The sequence below is a fragment of the Vicia villosa genome, linkage group LG6, assembly GCF_029867415.1.
Source record: "Vicia villosa cultivar HV-30 ecotype Madison, WI linkage group LG6, Vvil1.0, whole genome shotgun sequence".
Lineage (NCBI taxonomy): Eukaryota > Viridiplantae > Streptophyta > Magnoliopsida > Fabales > Fabaceae > Vicia > Vicia villosa.
In genome coordinates, this window is record NC_081185.1 from 118,027,724 (window position 1) to 118,048,629 (window position 20,906).

Consider the following 20,906-nt stretch of genomic DNA (forward strand, 5'->3'; position numbering starts at 1 on the left):
TCTGCTAATATAACTAGTAGTACACATTTTAATTAGTTTACCAGTAACTGCTGTTGTGTTTTTTATGTTCTGAAGAACTCATTCAAGTTATCAGCGTCTATACGCTCTAATATCCGGCGTGCTTCTTCTTCTGTTGCCGGTACTACGTTTCGAAGTTTGAATCCATTTTTCATAGCTTTTGCCTCTGGACGGACGGTGAATGAGAAATGGAAAGTATTTGATACCTTGGTACAGTCGTGAACTCGCGACAAATTGACACCGTTCCTCTTCGCGGTGGCGCTTCGGTTTCTCGAAAACTTGAGTCGCCGGAGCTCCGTCCTCTCCCGCCGTTAGCGCGACTGCCGGAACCTCCATTACCACCGCATCGTGACAACACTTATTCAGATGAAGAAGACGAGGAGTTTTACTCGCCGAGAGGCTCCTCTCTTGGTGTTATAGAAAGCTCAGGCGGCACAGGTTCGGGTTCCCGACGAGCATTCTCCGCCATAGCCGCTGGAAGAGGCGGCGAATCTAGTTCAATTTCATGTTCTTCCTCTTCTTTCGGTTCTCCGGCGCAGTCTCATTCGATTAGCCTCTCACCGCCGGCGAGTTCTAGTCCCCGGAGAACACAACCAAAATCACCTGAAACTACACCAATTCAGAACCAACATGTGCAATATCATCCTTCTTCTTCATCGTCATTCTCTTCATCACGTTCAACACCAGAGAGAGATTTCGATGGAGAAAAAGAAAATGCTTCTTTACCCTCAAATGCACATGCATCATCATCATCATCATCAGTGTCATTACAAGAGAGATTCATGGAGAAAACTGAAAACGCTTCTTTACCAGAACAACAACCAAGGTTATCCAATCATTCTAGTGCTTCATCTTCAGCTTTTTCTCTTCCTTCTTCACCGGAGGAAATGACAATGATGCATCAAGGTTTTGATCAGTCTCCACGAATGTCGAGTGTCTCCGACGGGTTAAAGCTACCCGGTCTGTCATCATTGCCATTGTCACCCGCCCTACTTTCATCGCCTGAAACAGAAAGAGGAGGGTTTAGCTGCAATCCAAATCAATGGGGAACATTTTCTTATGCTATGCATGCGCCACAGAGGAAACATTGGGAGGTACCGGTTCTCCCAAAGCCTATAGCTCCTCCACCGCCTCCTCCTCTGCCACGGCAGAGGAGGCATTGGGAAATGTCAGCAACCTCGGCTATTGTTGATCAGCCTCGGTCGATTTTGAAGCCACCTGTGTTAGCACCTCCTTCGAGGCCTTTCGTGTTGCAAAACCAAACAACAAATGAGTCTTTGGGGGAAATTGAAGAGAGTTCGAAACTTAAATTGAAGCCATTGCATTGGGACAAAGTGAGAACAAGTTCTGATCGCGAAATGGCATGGGATCAGATGAATTCCATGTCGTTTAAGTAAGATTTTTAATTGTCCTTAGTTATAGTTATTCCTATCTTGATGTTGATTAAATTTTTTAGTCTTTTAGGTGTATCTTAGATAATTTGATATTTGCTTGAAATTAAGCAATTATAACATGTTATGAGTTGTTTCCTTAAGCTCAAATAAGCCGGTGAATAGTACCTGTTGAGAAGTTGACAACTTTTGTGTATATGCTGCAATTGGCGTTCTTGAACTAAGTAAATTGAATTGGGTTGGTTGCAGATTGAATGAGGAAATGATTGAGACATTGTTTGTAGTGAACACATCAAACCAAAAGCCGAAGGATACTACTCCACGTTCCGTTCTTCCCTTGCCAAACCAGGAGAACAGAGTACTCGATCCGAAGAAGTCTCAAAATATTGCAATCTTACTCAAGGCTCTTAATGTCACAATAGAAGAAGTGTGTGAAGCACTTTTAGATGGTATTTTCTCATTCCTGCATTAGGTTATGCCTTTGATTTTCCGTAGTTTTTGCATTTGGTTTATAGTTATTGATTAGGCATCTATTCAAGTTGTAGTCCTTATTCATAAGGTATGGTGATTAACTGTAATTCTCGCAATTGCCTTCATATATATTTATCGAGGATACTGATAATGATACTAAATTAACCTTTCCTCAGGTAGTAGTGATACACTTGGAGCAGAGCTACTTGAAAGTTTGTTAAAAATGGCACCAACCAAGGAAGAAGAACGTAAATTGAAGGAGCATAAAGATGACTCACCGACCAAGCTTGATGTGGCTGAGAACTTCTTGAAGGCGATGCTTGATATACCTTTTGCATTTAAAAGGGTTGAAGCAATGCTTTACATGATCAACTTTCAATCTGAAATAGAGTATCTTAGAAAATCATTTCAAACTCTAGAGGTATTCACCTAAACTGTCAATTGTGTTTATTCATTTCTTTGAGGATGATAAAAGTCTAGTATTATCCAGTCTCATGGTTAAATTAATTGGTTCGTTGTTTCAGGTTGCTTGTGAAGAATTGCGAAGTTGTAGAATGTTCTTGAAGCTTCTAGAGGCTGTACTTAAAACTGGGAACAGAATGAACGTGGGAACAAACCGCGGTGACGCAGAGGCCTACAAACTCGATACACTTCTCAAATTGGCTGATGTCAAAGGTGCAGATGGGAAAACCACTCTACTGCATTTTGTCGTACAGGAAATTATTAGAACCGAAGGTGCTCGTCTCTCTTCTGCTAACCAGACTACAAACTCTACTTTGACCGAAGATCTTAAGTGCAGGAGACTTGGCCTACAAGTTGTTTCTAATCTGAGTTCAGAGCTATCAAATGTAAAAAGGGCCGCTACTATGGATTCCGAACTTCTCAGCAGCGACGTCTCTAAACTTTCCGAAGGAGCTACAAACATAGCTGAGATTGTGCAATTAATCGAAAAGACAGGTTTGGATGAAACCAGTCGTAAATTTACAGAATCGATGAACAATTTCGTTAGAATGGCTGAGGAGGAAATCACAAAACTTCAAGCGCAAGAAAGTGTTGCTTTGACCCTCGTGAAGGAGGTTACAGAATACTTTCATGGAAACTTATCAAAGGAAGAAGCTCATCCGTTAAGAATCTTCTTTGTTGTAAGAGATTTTATAGCGGTTCTTGACCGTGTCTGCAAAGAAGTCGGTATGATAAACGAGCGAACTACGGTTAGTTCGGCTCATAAATTTCCTGTTCCGGTTAATCCAATGCTTCCACAACCTCTTCCTGGATTACATGAAAGGAAACATTGTAGTAACTCTTCAGATGGTGAAAGTTCATCAACTTAGCTTAAATAATTTCTGTTTATGTAGAATATATAGAGAAAATTAGTATGAATAGGATATGTATTATATAATGTTGTTATAGTACTAGTAGCTTGTAAATAGAGTTTTCAATTGGAGAGAACCTTTGCTTTTAATTGTGATTTACAAATTACAATGCTGTTTTTGTAATTTCTATAATTGGTTTTTCCATTTCTTTATCAATGAGAAAATATAAAATAGAAACAATGTTTCATTTCTAGAAGGATGCAATTGTTTTATTTCTTTTCAATGTGTGCAAGGGGCTCGAGGTTTTTCTTTATAAATTTTTTATAAGCGGAATTCAAGGTTTTTTGTTTGAGCTAGCCCGTGATAAAATGGGACCCGCCATTTTTAATTGGTCAATCTACTTTTTTCTTTGCTATAAATGCTGTTCAAACTTTTTTTTCCTGACAAAGTTGTTCTAGCTATTTGGTACCTTGACCAATGACCAGATACTTGGAATACTCTCACGAGCCAATTGAAAATCACTAGAATTCATTCTTTTTACTCGGAGTATCAAGTTTTATTATCACAATAAACTCTCATTGGATCGTTTCATCTTTAAGTCTTATAAGAATATTTTCAGTCACATTAATCCGCATATCCCATTTGCCACTGCTCTTAACATTGCTTCAGCACAAGATCAAGATACAACACTTTATTTTTTTCTATTCCAAGTCACAAGTTTCTCACTTAGAGTCTGTTTGGTAACACCCAAAAAAGAGCTTTTAGCTTTTAGCTTTTCAGCTCACATTAATGAAAAAGCTCTATTTGGTAACGCTATTTTAGCTTTTAGCTTGTAGCTTTTTTACTAGCTTTTAGCTTTTTTTTCAAAAGCTATTTGAAGTAGCTTTTGAGCTTGTAGCTTTTAGCTTGTGACTTTTTTTTTTCATTTATACCCTTATTATTTTAACAAAATATTATTACCCTTATTAATTAAAATGATCATTTATGTCATTTTGTATTTATCAGCTAATGAAACAGCTAATTTACCAAACACTCATATTAGCTTATCAGCTATCAGTCATCAGCTAAAAGCTACCAGCTACCAGCTATCAACTACCAGCTATCAACTATAAGCTACCAACTATCAGCTACCAGCTAGTTTTACCAAACAGAGCCTTAATAAAGTATATAATATTTTGTAGTTGATCTTCTATCTAGATTGACCCTGCATAGACAACATGGGCAGTGGCGGAGCCAGAAATTTTAGGGAGCCTGGGCAAAAAATTTACACTTTATTTTTACTAATTTTATACTCTGTTTCTACTAATTTTGCCCTTGATTTTGTCTAAAAATTTTGCCCCCTATTTTTACTAATTTTGCCCTATATTTTGTCTAAAAATTATTAAATTTGCCCCTGGTATTGTCTAAAAATCGACTATTAGGTGAGGAGTATACAACGAAAGGAGGGGTTGAGCCCGAGCGCGTGCCCGGGCTGGCTGGGCTATAGATCCGCCCCTGAACATGGGTATATAGTTCAAGATCCACATTTTCATTTTGTTCAAACAAAATTCTTCCCCAAGAAGTTACTTTTAGATACTGCACAATTCATAGCGCAACTTGTAAATGGTTCTCTTATAGCGCAACTTGTAAATGGTTCTTTTTGGTTGATGCATAAATTGTCTTATTAAACTTATAATAAAAGCAACATTATGTCTAATATGCGATACCTATATAAGTTTTTCAACTAATCTTAAATACATTTCCTTATCAAAAGGAATATTTTCTTCTACGTTTTTTAACTTTACACTTGAATTAACTGGTGTACTTGGAGGCTTACATGTTGTGTTACCCGTCTCTTGCAAAAGATCAATACTATATTTTTGTTGAGATAAGACTATTTCTTTCTTAGAGTGGACAATTTTACTTCCCATAAAATACTTTAATTTTTTCAAGGTCTTAATCTCAAATTTCTTGGCTAAGTGTACGTCTAACCGTTGATGTTTCTTCTCACATCACTTGCTACTAGAATGTCATTTATATACACCAATAACACTGTTACTCTCCCCGTCTTAGAATGTTTGTTAAATATAATATGATCTCAATGTCTTTGTTTGAAGCTTAAACCTATCATAACTTTGATGAATCTTTCAAATCATGTTCGCGGTGATTGCTTTAACATATATACAATCTTTTTTAATTTGCACATAGTGTTGGCGGTATTAAGTTCACAATATCTAGAAGGTACATCCATTTAGATCTCTTCTTCAAGTTCTTCATAAAGGAAGACATTTTTCACATCAAATTGATGTGAATTTCAATTGTAATTAGCTCCTAACAATAATATCATCATATGGTATTCATTTTAGTAACTGGAGCAAATTTTCCCGAGTAATCTACTCCGCAAATTTGGATGAATTCTTTGGCACCAAATTTTATCTTATACCTCTCAAGAGATCCACCAATGTTGTATTTTATAGTGCATTCCCATTTCATTTGATAGATAAACCAATTCTCAAGTATTGTTCTTATTTAGTGTCTTCATCTTCAAGTCCATGACTTATTTCTATTTTCTATTTGACAATGCCTCAAATAAAGATATAGGTATTGTTATAGTATTTCAACATTTCCATTTTTACAATATCAAGATCAGCTTCAACCTTGTCACCACTAGTTTCAATCTTAACTTTTGTCTGAAGGTAAGGTCAGAAAGTATAAGAGACTTATCTACCTTACTTATATTCTCCCATTAAAGACGAGTTTGAAGTAAGTAACCTTCTTATTTATGAAATGTAAAATCTCAATAGGCAAAGAATTTATGAGAGGGAAGATGAAAACATTTGTAACCCTTTTAGGGAAAAAAATATACTATAAAGACACATTTTAATGTTCTAGAATCAAGTTTTCCTCTACCATCATCACTATGGATATGGAAAAGTGATATACACTCAAATATTTTAGTAGTGAGATTACTGGAAGTTAACACATCAGGATAGAATATAAATATGACTTCCATAAGAGTTTTGGAGACAAGAACGATAAATGGTAAACTATTTACGAGACACGACTTAGTTAAGACAACCTCGCCTCAAAATTTCTTATGAACCATATTTTAGAATGTCATAACACGTTTTTGGTCTAATAAGTGGCCATTATTTCTAAAAAAAAATCATTTGTTGGAGATTCTTAACACATGCATGCAAACTCGTGAACCATACCTTCTTTTTGGAAGAAAGAATTAAAATAGTGGTTAAAGTAACCTTTTGCGTTATCGCGCCTAATTCTCTTAACACCCATACCAAACTGATTATTAACTATAATCAAGAAGTGGAAAAATAAAAAACAGACTTCAAATTTTGTTTTAACGAGTAGACCCAAGTAATGCGAGTGCAATGATCAATAAATCGACAAGCACATGATATATTTAGAGCATTCAACAATATGAATGAAAAAAAAATAAAAATTACTCGCTTTATCAGTGTCTGGAAAAGAGTCACGTTTGTGTACAGTAAGCTGACACACTTCACAACAAATAGTCCACATCTGAATAAATTTAAACTGGTAGAAAATAATTATTTTATAACTCCAAATGAATGATGTTCAAAGGTACAAAATGACATTTTCTCGGTTGATTTTAATTGTTCTAAAGAAAAGGAGTTGTTGTTAAATAGATTTGGAAGAAATATTCTAGTTATATAAGGAATAAAGATCATTCCATTCTTTAACATTTTTATTTGTCCTCTCTGAATTCTTGTTTTGGAAAATAGAAACATTGTTATAAAAAAACAACACTACATGATAGACCTACAATGAGTTTTTGTATTGAAACTAGGTTAGTGGACAATTTAAAAATATGAAGAACATTTTGAAGGATTATAGATAACCTTGGATATCTCCTTAACCACCTACAATTATAAGAGTACCATCTGCGGTGTATATTTTTGTATTGCTAGGGCAGAGTGAATAAATAGAAAAGTGTGTGGTAAGTGTGTAATATGGCCGGTGGCTCCAGAATCAAGTATTCAATATTTGTTATAGGGTTTATCTGAGATATTGATTTTAAAAAATTGAGATTTATCCATTGAAAGCGAAAACAGAAACATATGGAGTACATGAATATGTCAAAGAAGAAGTATTTGTTGCTCTCTCTAGTTTACTAAGGAAGAATGTCAACCTTTCTACTTTATATTGGTTGAATGTAACCAATCATTCTTGTAACATATTAATAAATGTCACGCGAATGTGTCTTACTGAATATAATAAAAAAAGATCAATAAAGAGAAGTAAAGAGGCCCGCAGACTTCAACCAAGTTGATTATTATTATTCTCTTTAAAAAACGTAGAATTATCCACTTATAAACACAACACATGTCATATCTCTAAGAAATGTGTGATTAAATCTACCCCTTCAAACCCAACACAGTGTAGGAACAAGCTGTAATGAAGGCAAAACCAAATGTCACAATTAGGTGACTATTGACTAGCGATAGACCACAATGAATGCAGAATAATCAACACCCTCCCTAATGCTCAAATTTCAATGAGCCTGCAGCATCAACGATGCACAAAACCCAACAAAAGATCTAGAATAAGCTCTAATACCATTTTAGAATTTAAATTGAGTCTAACTCATCTCTATAAAATTGAGTTGTACGGTGATGATTGACCCTTACTTATAAACACAATACATTTTATATCTACGCCTTAAAACTCAACAATATAGACATTGGAGGTTGCAATGAGAACAAACTAAATGCCGCAATTAGGGACTAGCGACAGACTATAATGAAGGCGAAATTTTTAACACACCCCTCCACATTTAGTTCTCAATGAGTCTAAAGCGTGGACGATCCAAAAAGACCAATTACAAATATAGGATAGGTTTTAATACCATGTAAAAACTGAATAATATATTTTGGGCATGAAAAATATAGGAGTAACTGATCAAAGATTTAAATATAAATTACTTCTATAAATAACGATAGATAGTAAAAAATAACTTCATACAACACTTATTATGACTTTTTTAATTGCATACTTGAAGTAACCTATTCATCTAAAATCCAAGTGAGTTTAAATTTGATCAAGATTTTTCAATTGCATAGTGTCTTCTAGTGGACTAAATGGATCAATAAAAGAAGTGAACTAAACTGCATGTAAATAACTATCCTGTTAATTAAGACTACAACAACATTATCCAAAAACACTGCTGCTGTAGTACTTCCTCCGTCTCATAATAAGTGTCTCATTTGTACTTTTTCTATGTCTCAAAATAAATGTCCATTTAAAATACCAATGCAATATTTATTTTTTTTTCCACTACTATACCCCTATATATTAACTTTCACGTTTTTCAACAACTCCACTATCTATAATAAATAAGGGTACTTTAGTAAATGACATTAATTTTATCATTAAAATCAACAAATCTAATCATTTTCTTAAGAACCACGCAAAACTCAAATAAGACACTTATTTTGAGACGGAGGGAGTACTTGATTTATTGATATTAACCTAACAAATGTGACATCCACTATATCCACCGTTGATACTGGCCCAGGCCCAGTTTGTTTCAGCTTTAAAAAAATGGATTTTTTCTTTGTATTTTTTAAAATAGATTTTCTAAAACTGTTTTTCAAAATATTACAAGTTTTTTTATATTCATTTTTTCTTAAATGAAACACTTAATTTGACATCCTATAACATAAACATACATAACTGAAGACCAAAACTTAGTCAAAATCATTATTTTTTCAAAAAATTGTATTTCAAAAATGATTTTTATGAAAATCTATTTCAAATAGCTTCAAAATTAAGTGATTTTTTGAAATTTTGATATCGAAATTTTTTCCCCATAAATAAATGAAATACCTAAAATCACATTTTAAGAATATCTATTCAAACAAAATTTTCATTTGAAGCTTTTATAAAAAATTTCTTTGTAAAAACTTTTTTCACAAAATTTGATAACACTATAAAAATCATTTTTAAAAAAAATCCAAAACAAACGGGCCCACTATCTTTTGAACAAAATTGATTGATTTTCATCACTTTCATTTAATATTTTAATGCTTAGTTTTCCTCATGCTTCTTAAAAATACACAGTTCTTAGGGTCACAAAGCTGCTAGATCAAGGTTTACAACTATAGAAAACATGAATAAACATTAAAATCATGTTCATATATAATCTGCCTAAGCAGAAGAGTGTTTCTATCAAATTCAAATCCCTATAATGCTAGTAAGTTATACAAGGCAAACTTGTGCCTTCAATAACTTGACAGCAGAATTATTACATTAGATCAAATTGGTTTTAGATTCTGCTAATATAACTAGTAGTACACATTTTAATTAGTTTACCAGTAACTGCTGTTGTGTTTTTTATGTTCTGAAGAATTCATTCAAGTTGTCAGCGTCTATACGCTCTAATATCCGGCGTGCTTCTTCTTCTGTTGCTGGTACTACATTTCGAAGTTTGAATCCATTTTTCATAGCCTTTGCCTCTGGACGGACGGTGAATGAGAAATGGAAAGTATTTGATACCTGTGTTCATATGATATACAAGAATAAAAAGTAATGAGAAAAGCTTTCAAATCAAGTGAAGCTGTTAAACTAAAGAAAGATCAGTTATAGAGTAACCTCGCTAGATCGTAGCTCGGGTCTTGTAACGTGAGCAACAACTTCAACATTGATAAGTGGCTGATCAGGATCGTGAAGTTCCGTGTACAGAACGCAGGATTTGAGACGCAAGAAATCGCCCACGTCAACCTGCGCAATGGTTAATTTAAAAAATTGAGCAAGTTGTGCATATAATATAGAATCGCTTTCGTAAGAATGAAGAAAAGTACTCACGGGTCTGAGGAAATCAACATGATCAACTTCTAGGAAGTAAGGAACTAATCCAGCAAAGGCATAAGCAGTCGAGAAAGCCAGTTCAAACGCGCGATTCATCAAGAAACCTCCAAATATTCTACCATGGATGTTCCTTTGCTGTGGCTGGCATAATAAGGAATTCTCTAGGCTGGTATCCCTTAGAAGAATGCTGTCTCGGTCGGCTAAAGCTGGCATGTCACAGAAAATTCTTCCCTCAGCCAATAGATCTTTAAGTTTCTTTTCTTCCCCATTCTCAAGATCTTTCTTGTCTCCCCCTCTTTTCCTTTTTTTCAAATTGTTTCTTGCTTCGGCTTGTTCAAAAAGGAGTTTTTCGCGAGCAGTTTCTGGTGAAAGCCGATTCACAGGTGCAGCCTTCCCAGTTTTTGAGTCCCGAGCAACAAATATGAAGTTTGCTGTTAGTACTATCGAGTCTGAATCATCGTCCCCTGCATGAACTACAATGACACACATAAGTTGTCGAAACAGACACGACAAATGACATCCACACGTGCTTGATTCATTCAAATTTTTTTTTTCTTTTAATTTTCTCAGATTATTATTGATGTAAATGGTCAGTGTCGTGTGCTTCATAAAATTTTTAGATGATAAAACTATGAGAATCTAATGAAATTGTTAAGGAAATAAAAATTGAATTCTTCTATTATGAAGGTTTGTGCAGCATGACATACACGGTCTTGAGAAAAAGACTGTATGTTTGGTTTCAAGTTTGGAGTACTCGGAATTGATTCCGAGTGTGTAAAATTGATTTTGATATATTTGATTGCTCTATAGTAAAATTGATCCTACTTGAAGCTAGAATTCGTAGCTTTTGAGTCTAAAAGTGATTTTTATACTGAAATCTTCTGTTCAACTCACTTTTGCAGAAATTCATCCCAACATAAATCACTTTACATTCATTTCCCTTTTAGCCCAAACCAATTTTACATAAACAATTCACCCAATCAATTTTCTTCACCGCATAACCAAACACACACAAGAAATTCATAAACTAAAGAAATGTACCTTGTTTGGATTGAGTAACCTCAAGTTGAATTTCCATTGAGGAGTGTCCAACCCATATAACAGACCCAACAATTGTAAGATCAATGTTAACAGTAATTGGCTTCTTTAGAACAATCTTATCGACCGAAGCAGTAACAAGTATAAGTGGCCTTGTTGTGCTATCTTCATCAGAACAATGCTGTTCCACAACACACACAAAACAACACAATAAAAACCTATAACAATTAACAACAAAACCCATATAACAAACTCATAGAAAAACCTGAAAAATATTCAAAAAATAGAAACTTTGAATAAATGTTACCTTAACAGAAATAGTTCCAGCCAAGGCATCAAGATCCTCAAGCAACTTCCCAATTCTGACATCATTCCAAGGATCTCTATACTGTTCTCTAAGAACAAAATCTGAGGAAAAATTGTACAGAATACCGGTTCTACTCTGCGAAGGTGTTCTAGTCACCAATTCACTTTGTGGAGGAGCATCTCTTGGTGGATCAAGGAGTCTCTCGAAGGTTTTGGTCCTTGCTTCCCAAAGAGCAGTGGTGACCGGAGAATGGTACATCCCCGGCCATAAAGCTATGTGTTTCCGGTCACCGGAACTGTTTGACGGGAGAGGGGTTTCGAAAGGGGTAGTGGATACGGCGAAGGTGGAAGAAACAGGGATTGTTCCATTGACGGAGATTGCGTAGGTGGGGTTGCTGGAAGGAGAGGAATTCAAATCCATTGGTTTGGTCTTTAGGTTTTCTGAATGGTTTCTAGTGTAACGAAACAAACGCTGAGGTAGAGTGTTGTTTGGTTTTTTTGTTTTTTTTAATAAAGAAAATAGAAACATGTGTGTTGTGTTGTGTTGCGTGGTGATGTTTTCTGTTATTATTAGATCATCCACGCAAACCTAACAGTTATTATTATGGGTAAAATTTAGTTAAGGTACCAACTACTATAATGTTGATATTTCTTTCTATGAAAACTTAATAGCATTATTTTTTCGATGAAATCATGAGGAATCTATTGAGTGAAATATGGGAAAAGAGAGTCTCATTTATAGCGATGTGGATGGGTCGTGCCTACATTAGATCAAGGATCCGTTGTACAATACTTTTAGACGGTGGCACAAAACTCAATCTCCATTGATAGAGCAGACCACCACATCTATTAGGGAAGGAAAAAAGAAAACCTCTTTCCATCCCTTTAGGTTATTCCACACCAGTATGAAAAATCTACAATGTTTCTAGCATTCGATGATACATCTCCGATGACATATATTTTAACTATTTTTTAGATCAAATTGAAGAGACATTCTTTTTATTTTAAAATTTAATTTGAAGATGCATTTTTTTATGTTTAAAAAATGCGTATGGAGATGCATCTCCGTAAACTCTATTTAGTTAAACAGTTGTGGATGATCTGGAGATGCATTTCCAGACACCTTTGATACATATCTTGCGCCAGAATCCTTCTCTCTTTCTCCTTCATTTTCTAGAAAGTTCTCAAAAAAAACTTGTACACCCCAAAATTCTTAAAGATGGTTTGCAGATCTGGTAAGGAGTGCATGTTAAAAGTATTACTCGAAATCGAGATATGAGGGCGGACACTAGGAAGGATGAACGTACTCGGAACTGAGACATGAAGTCGGGCGCAAGGGGGAAATGCCCCAGCCCAGACCGATAAATGAAGTCAGATAGAGTGTGATGCATGTCTAGTTGGGCGACCGAAATGTCAAGCTGGTGAGACAGTTATGGTAGTCCAAAAGTTGCATGGAGGTTGCAGAAATTAAGGAGGAATGCGTTACACCCTCATGATTCTGACGACGGGTGTTAGGAAAACTTCTTTAATGTTGTATCTAAAGGGTTGTTGCCTCATGAATGCAGGAAGGAGGGATGATTATAAAAGGAGAACCTTTCGTGGAAGAAGCGGACAACACACTAAAAATACAAGCATCATATAACTACGAAAATCTAGAACAGTTGCGGTCTTGCCTGATTTGCTTCAGGAAGGCTATCCAAAGATGTTTTACAGGAACATTTGGCGCCCACCGTGGAGTCTTGGTAAAATTTTCCCAGGCCGCACAAAATTCATCAAAAATCATTTGATCTCACATCGCAAGATATCTGGATCATCACCTAGCAGGAGTGATCAAGACTCTTTGTAACGTCCTGTTACCCTAGGATTTCGACTTATTAAATAATGGTAAATAATCTCTAAAACAGGTGAGATTATTGAAGAATCTAAAGAGAGAAATCTGACTAAAAGGTCTTGTTTAGTCAGAGCTGTCGTTCGACTATCTACAAACCATCATTGACCAAGGTTCGACTAGATTTAGTCAAGATGCAGGTTCGACTAGAACAAACAGAAAAAACTTAGACATTTTGTTTAAGTATAGCACTGAGGTCGGAAGGCATCAGGAGTCAAGAGGCAGTTGCAAGCAGTTTTCTGGCAGTTTTCATAGGACACGTGGAGGTCCCACAGTTGAAGATCTTGCATGTCGAAGACACGTGTTGACTGATAATCAGTCGACCGTTAGTAGTAGTTATTTTATTTTTACTATTTAAGTAAGTTCCATAGGAACAGTTTGGGGTCCGCATTTTCTACAAAACACAAGTAAACTCAAATCTCTGTGCAATAATGAGTGACGAGTGCAACTTTGGAATGTACGTATACGTACCAGTTTGATTTATGCAATCATTTTACGTTAAATCTCATTTTCAGTGCACATTTACTGCTCTTTTATTGCTTTTATTTACTTTAAAGCCTTTAATTTCAGTGTTTACTTTTACTTTCAAAGTCACTGCTGCATTTAGTACAAACCAGATACACGTAATAAACAAATTAAAGCAATTAGTCCTGGAATATTCTAGTTGATTCCGCAAAAGTAACCTTTAAAAAGGAAACTAGCGCTTGTTTACCATTTTTCTGGGTAAACAAATTGGCACACCCGGTGGGACCCGTCAATTGTTGTTTGTTTTATATTTGTTAGTGTAATAGTTATGCATGATACTAAGAAGTGGTCGGAAATTAACTAACATGGCTGAAGTTAATACAAATGATTCTGATCTTTCTGGAAATCAAGGAGTTGTTCTAACCGGAACAACACCACAAAATGCCGCAAATTCATCCCCAGTTAGAACAACAAATACTGGTGGATCGACGGCAGCAACATTGGTATCATCACCAATGAATGTACGGTCACCATTTAACCCATTACGACCGCCGTTTCATGGAATGCTACCTCCGCCAGGTTTTAATCCTCAGTTTGGAATGCCTATGTCTATGATGCAAGGATTGCACACAAATCCTTCATTATATTCCGACAGCATGATGGCAACAAGCACATCAAATCCAGGGGGTCGACCTATGGGCATATGTTACAATAACCAGGCTTTGCCATCGTTAAGTACTACGTCAATGTTGTCAATTCGACAACAAATAGACGAAAGTAATCATGAAATGGTGAATGCCCTTACTCAACAAATGGGAACTGTTTTTACTCCCATGATAAACAACACGAACCAAAGTTATGAAATATTGGCTAGACAAATGGCCAGAATAGCAGACTTCTTTGGAGCGCCCCCACAACCAAACCTTTCGACTCCACAAGGGTCGAACGTTAGAGTAGTTGAAACTCCTAGAAATGGGGAACAAATTGAACAAGAAATCCCTAGAGTGGTACAAAGGCATCAAGATGCTGATCAGGTTCTTAGAAATATCCAACAAGATGTCAATGTTGGAAACAATAATATCTCGAATGTAGTCGAACAAATCTTAGTTCAGAATGGAATAAATGTAGGTTTGCATAGACCAAATTTTGTTTCCCCATTGTCAGAGTACGTAAGGCAGACAAAATTGCCTAGTGTCATACCCCAAAATTTGCCCTCCTACAGTCAATCAAAGGTTCTTCATTTCATCTCCAATAACTCAAGGCTCAAGGGTTCTTCTCAAGCAACAGTCTCCTAATCGAGAGTCTCAAGATTAGGGTTTTCATTTTATCAAAGGATTAGGAATATTCAAGGCCTCAAATGGATCTCAAGGTCTCTCAAATGTCCAAGAACACCTCCATATGAAGGAGTTATAGCTTGTACAAGTTGGGCGATTTTGAGAGATTACATCCAATACAAAGTGGAAATTTTTGATATTTTGAATTCTTAGGCCTATTTTTTGGATCTAAAACATATCCACAAATAATGTTAGTACCTAAAGATCTATTGTTTTAGTTTTAATACATTTATTTTATTTATTTGAATTTATTCATTTAAATATTAAATAAATTAAGTAAAACATAAAATAATTAGATTAAGTCAAGGACTAATTTTCCAATCAAGTTTCAATCATCCAAATATCCAATAAATGGTACAAATTTCATGTAAAAAAGAGAGAGAATAGATTAAGTGTAAAAAATAGAAAGTTGGGTGATATATTTTCTCCAAAATTTTAAATGATCAAGAGCTCATGATCCAAGCCCATAGAAACCCTAAAATACACATATATATTCTAAAAAGAGTCAGCAGCAAGGGGGGCCGAAAAAACTGCAGAGGAACCAAAACCGTGGAAGGGTGTGAAATCGCAGATGAAGGTTCAGTTTGATCCAGGCCAGTCCAAGACTACCAATCAATTCCTTATGGTCCTCTGAGACTAATTGCATCGTTCTTGTTCATCAACAACATCAAAACCGCGAGCTAATTGGGCCACGGTTGCATCGAAAAATTTCGACTTCGATTTCATATATTCGTGTAAACTTAATCGAAATTGATCATATATAATGGTTTGTAGTGGTGTTTCGATGGTCTCTGTTTAGTTTGATTGAAGTTTCTCCGCAAATTCATCGTTTCACCATTGCTAGGCCAGTGAAGCTTGGAATTGGGGCTTACTGAAATAGGGCGAATTAATCGAAATTAAGACGTCTAACGGGTTCGTGAGACCTTTTGCAATCAATCCATAATATTTTTATGCGTTTTGAGTGAAGAACTTACAGGTTTGAGTGGACCGTGGCTGCTGTAACGGGATAGCATGATGGCTGGGTGTCTGTCGTTTGGTTTCACGAAGGGGACAAGCTGCTGGGCGCAAGGTTCTTTTTTTAAAAATTAATTCGTTTTGTTTGCTATATTTTATGCATGGCATGTTTTGTATACAGCGAAACCCGCTAGCGCAGGTGGCAAGATGCTCCTTCTTGTAATCGTTAGGTCTCTAGTTCGAAACTTGCTGGGGACAATATTTTTACCATTTGAGAATTTCTCGGATCCAATGCATCGTCCCATCATGTGCATACGGTACACCCTTGTCATCCAGCCACTGGATCATTAACATCTCAGATCTGACGCACCAAGATGGAGATGCATACCATGGATACCCAACTTAGTCATATGCAATCCAAGCCCAGGTTTTCTTAATTGTTTTTATTTATTTATTTGTTTAATGGTGTAATTGAATTAATATATTTTTATGGCATATGGTTTGATTGTTAAATTAAATTGATAATATAATTAAATTAAGAATAGGGTTATAATTAGGGGTTTAGAATTATTTATTCGATTTTCGATTTTCGAGTTAATTTATTTAATTAATTTTAATAGTATAAATCACAATAACCCTAGAAGTTGATTCCCCAATTAGGGATTGCCCAATCCCATTGGCCATTCGGCCAAAGATATTAGGATTTAATTTATTATTCGTTCCGACTAAATCTATTAGTCGCAATGGTTAATAATTGATTAATTTAATTAATCAAATCCTATAAATTAAACTAACAATTTATTCTGCTAAATGGTTTTAACCAAAGCTATTGGTTACGATGATTAGCATTTTCCATTTAACAAATTCGTTATTATTTGTAATCGAATCTATCGATTATGAGGGGTAACGATAATTAAAACACGCACATTTGCTATTCGCGAAAATCGAATCAATCGATTATAGTGGTTAGCAATCATCCTTTCAATCCGTTAGCCTTGGTGATCAAACCTATTGATTACCGCAACTAACGGTAACATATTAAAATCAGGGTTGTACGCCCAAATACTTAAAACACATCCAACCACAAACCAGAGATTTTCATCTCTTCGATACTGCGAAACTACGAAGGTAATTCAAAATACCTTTTCAAAACTACGAATAGGCCATTCAAAAAGCCTTTAATCAATTTCAAACCACAAATTCAATCCTAAGGCGTACAACCCTGTCCCCGAACTACGTTGACTCTGATTCTCCATAAGGGCACTTGGCAACAAGACGAGTCCCCTTCCTTCAAACCCTAATCATGTTCAATATAATTAGCCTTTAACTCTATTCACTGTCTGTCACCTTTCTTTATGTTTTTCCATAACCCTTATCTTTGCAATGTTAACCTTTAGGAAAGGGTTGAGGGTGCCTAACACCTTCCCTCGACCTGAATATAGTATCTTACCCTGATCTCTCAACTACGTAAGGTTTCCTATTCGCCTTAGTAGAATAGGTGGCGACTCTAAAAGTCTAATTTTTAGGGCAGGTTGCTACAGCTGGCGACTCTGCTGGGGATAACTATAATGGTGAATACTATGCTCCTATAGGTTTTGGCAGGGTTTAGGTTTGGCAAGTTTTTTTTAGGGTTTGGCAAACTTGCCATTTTTAGGGTTTGGGGGAGGTTCATCTTTTAATAAATATTAAATTATTTTTTAAATCATTTGTTTATTTTATTTGTTTTTGTTTTCCTGGAATGTTCATTTGCCTGCCTTAAAATGTTTGATTATATATTATATGCATTGCTGGTATTTTCTATGTTGTGTTAAACCCTAAGTGTGGGAGTTAACTTTGAGATCAATAGGGGAGTATGAATCGCCTACGAGTCTCATTGATAACTCCACTCGGAGTGGGTTGAGTATTCGGAAATGTCTAAAACGAGGCTTGACTTTGTTGAGGGCAGGACTGGATACTTGGTTGATCTCTCCGAGAACCTACCCCAAAAATTCGAACCTCATGGATAAAATGAGTTGTTCTAAAACCCAAAGAGACAAAAAGTCTCGGAGGCTACGAACGACCCCATGAGACCTTCTAGAACCCCCTATAAAAAGGTTGGCTCCCAAGAGCCGCTACGTCGGACCTATGAACCTATGTGATTATGTGCTATATGTATATATATGTGTTGATCATTTTTTTTTATTATTTCTTTTTCCATTCATCATACATCAGGGGCATTCTTGCATCATATCTTATTCAAAAAAAAAAAGAAAGAAAAAAGGATATCATACATATCATGCATGGCATACACATCATTTTCATGACATTAAGAGAAGATTCCTCTCCTATCTCCAGAACAAGGGACCATTGGGAAGGATAACCTAACATCCCGACCATATTATCCAACAAGATTTCAGCAGAAGAGATCAATGGATTAGCAAAAGCAACAGGGTGGCCAACGCACCTGGAGGTCCAAGCCAAAACGATCATTCACCCCGTTGTACATGCCACTGTCTCAAGCTTTGCAACGTTTGCTCAGTCAAAACTTGGTAACTCTGCTACCTCCATACTCAGCTCCAGCTAACCCCGCTCCTGGGTACAAGCATCATGCTAGGTGCGCTTATCATTCAGATAGTCCCGGCCATGATACAGAGGATTGTGGGCCGTTGAAGCACAAGATCCAAGATTTGATTGAAGAAGGGCTCATTGAGTTCGAAGATCCTCACGAGTCTAACGCCGTAGGTGGCTAGAAGAAGGATTTCTTAGATCATTAGCTTTGTTTTCATTCGCAATTTCTTTCCGTTTGTTTAAACATTAGTCTTACGACATATGCTGCGTACTTTACAATAATCATTAATGCATTGCTTACATTTGTCTTGATTTACTCCTAGTGTTCTCACTATATTTAAAACTGTGTTTTTACTCGATTTTCTCATTTGTGATATTCAACTCTCGTTAAAAGTCGTACACCTTTAGAGGGAGAACGACGAAAACGATACCACAATTTCATACACTACGCTTTCGAACAGACCGTGTTGACGATGTACAGGTGTAACTCGGTGAACTGACTTTTTAATAATCGGAATGTACGGTAAGCAAGAGTCGCCACCGACTTTTATTTTATCCAAATTTAATTAGAAAGGCTAAAAGAACAGGAAAAACCTTTTAAATAAAATAGGGTTCGGGGGGTAATTATGCAAAGGGAAGGTGTAAGGCACCCTTTGCATCCATGGTTATCCATGGGCTCTTAACTTGCTTTGCTCTTTTTGTTTCAGAAAGGTAGAAGAAGAAGATATGGACTTTAGCTCGTAAATGAGCGTAGCCATATTGAAGAATTTTGAGAAAGAATTTTTTAAAATAGTTTAGGGCAAGGCAAAGCAATTTAAGAGCAATTTACCTTATATTTGAGAAATCTGTTCTTTCAGCCTTTCAGAGCGAAAGGGTCTATCCTTGCCATAAGAGGGCAGGAAGCCTTTCATTTGGAGGTTTAAGGGTCATCGAAATATCCTTTGCCATAAGACTGTCCCATGCCATAGAAGGGCAGGTAGTCTAAGGCAAGGATCAGAATAAGCCCTTTCGTAGGCAGCCAGAAGATACCTCAGCCTTTTCCGTAGGCAACATCCGAGGGTCGAGGTCATTTGTGTATCGAAGGCAGCATCATTTAGGGTCGTGACCTTTTTATCGAGGCAACACGGCTGAGGTATCCTCGAATTCGAGGGACATGGCTTATTCTGCAGAAAAACGAAGACAACAGGCAACAGGCAACAGGCAACAGGCAACAGGCAACAGAGAGGGTTACCCAAAAGCGTGCGTGTGTGCACCAATCATGTGATTCAATTCAGATTATATTATCTTGTGTTTAGTTATTCTAATTAATTTAGGGTTGCACTCCCTATTTTACTAACCACGCAGTAATATAAAGCAATAAAGGGGAAGGGGACAATGAAACCAGCGGATCCCTTATCAGGGTTTGACACAAGTAATAATAATAAAAATAAAATACAAATGGATAAAATTTAGGGTTACCAAACTCGTGGCTTTGGCAATCCACAAACCCTGAAAGACAGAAAATAAAAAGTTGGGTGAGTGTATGGCTAATTCGAAGGTACTCAGGATAAATTTAAATAAAAATAAAAGAAAAATAAATTAATGATGAAAAAATAGAGAATACTTAGCTTCGATTGGAATTTGATCTGATATGGTTAGAGTCGGAGGAAAACTCGGAGGTAACCCTGAAAAGACAAGGCAGAACAAGAAGTGAACGCAAGGCAAACCCTAAAAATAAATCAATTTAAGAGATAAATAAAATTGAATAAAGCAGCACACTTATCTTCGAGGTTTGTTGAAGACGCGCACTCGAGGTGAATTATATGGCTAACCCTGTAGGTCTGGATGCGTTGGATTGTAAGAGCGTGAGATCTGATGGTGGAACGCTGAGGGAGCATGGCGTCTGCATGGAGCGTGTTGCACCGGATCCAGAAATTCTCTTCCCCTGATGCGCGCGCTTCCCATTTGAATTGGACCACTCGCGTGATGACACGATGTCATCTTCTTCCCACCTTCCGTCGTCTTAGGTCTGTGATGACCTTTAGTGACGGCATGCCTCCGTAGGTGAAACCTGTGCATTACGAATACAGGAAAACAACACCAAAAACTTTTCGCGAGGCCACTGTTATGCTCGTCTAAACCTCACGAAGACAACCATGGCCCCAATTGAACCTAAATTTACTTGTATGAGAAAACCCTAATTGAAGCTTGCTAATCCTATCAATGGTGGAACGGCCATAACAGCATAGAAACATGATTAAAGCTCCAGAAACAATCAGTATATCATGACAAACGCACATATGCAATTGGATTTTAATATGGATGCTTGAATAAACGTAATCGGTTCAATTTAGGTTTAGACAAACCGTGAGCA

At 36.3% G+C, this 20,906-nt stretch overlaps 2 protein-coding genes across 4 annotated transcripts; one reads left to right on the forward strand and one right to left on the reverse strand.

The window, feature by feature from the left end:
* Positions 1–221: 221 nt before the first annotated feature.
* On the forward strand, positions 222–3,405 carry LOC131614502 (formin-like protein 1; the record flags this gene model as incomplete). Its single annotated transcript, XM_058886075.1, has 4 exons — positions 222–1,411; positions 1,659–1,858; positions 2,057–2,301; positions 2,405–3,405. Coding segments are annotated over 4 exons (2,442 nt in total), but the record flags the coding sequence as incomplete, so codon positions are not given.
* Positions 3,406–9,206: 5,801 nt separating this feature from the next.
* Positions 9,207–11,931, reverse strand: LOC131612192 (acyl-coenzyme A thioesterase 2, chloroplastic-like). 3 transcript variants are annotated; one of them, XM_058884000.1, is made up of 5 exons: positions 11,367–11,924; positions 11,063–11,240; positions 10,019–10,485; positions 9,806–9,934; positions 9,207–9,709 (listed from the first exon to the last, which is right to left on the reverse strand). In XM_058884000.1, exons 1-5 carry the CDS (start codon positions 11,892–11,894, stop codon positions 9,548–9,550), a joined length of 1,464 nt encoding a protein of 487 aa, XP_058739983.1. In that variant the 5' UTR covers positions 11,895–11,924; the 3' UTR covers positions 9,207–9,547. The 3 variants fall into 3 exon arrangements, with proteins under 3 accessions (XP_058739983.1, XP_058739982.1, XP_058739981.1); XM_058883999.1 differs by having other exon boundaries at positions 10,019–10,494; positions 11,367–11,917; XM_058883998.1 differs by having other exon boundaries at positions 9,806–10,485; positions 11,367–11,931.
* Between the last annotated feature and the right edge of the window lie 8,975 nt (positions 11,932–20,906).

Bases quoted from the DNA above. Each gene is read 5' to 3' on its own strand.
- LOC131612192 (XM_058883998.1), bottom strand. From the start codon at position 11,894: ATGTTTCTATTTTCTTTATTAAAAAAAACAAAAAAACCAAACAACACT. The intron at 11,241-11,366 runs GTAACATTTATT...GTTGTGGAACAG, and splicing joins CTGGAACTATTTCTGTTAAG to CATTGTTCTGATGAAGATAG. The intron at 9,710-9,805 runs GTTACTCTATAA...ATATGAACACAG, and splicing joins CCGAGCTACGATCTAGCGAG to GTATCAAATACTTTCCATTT.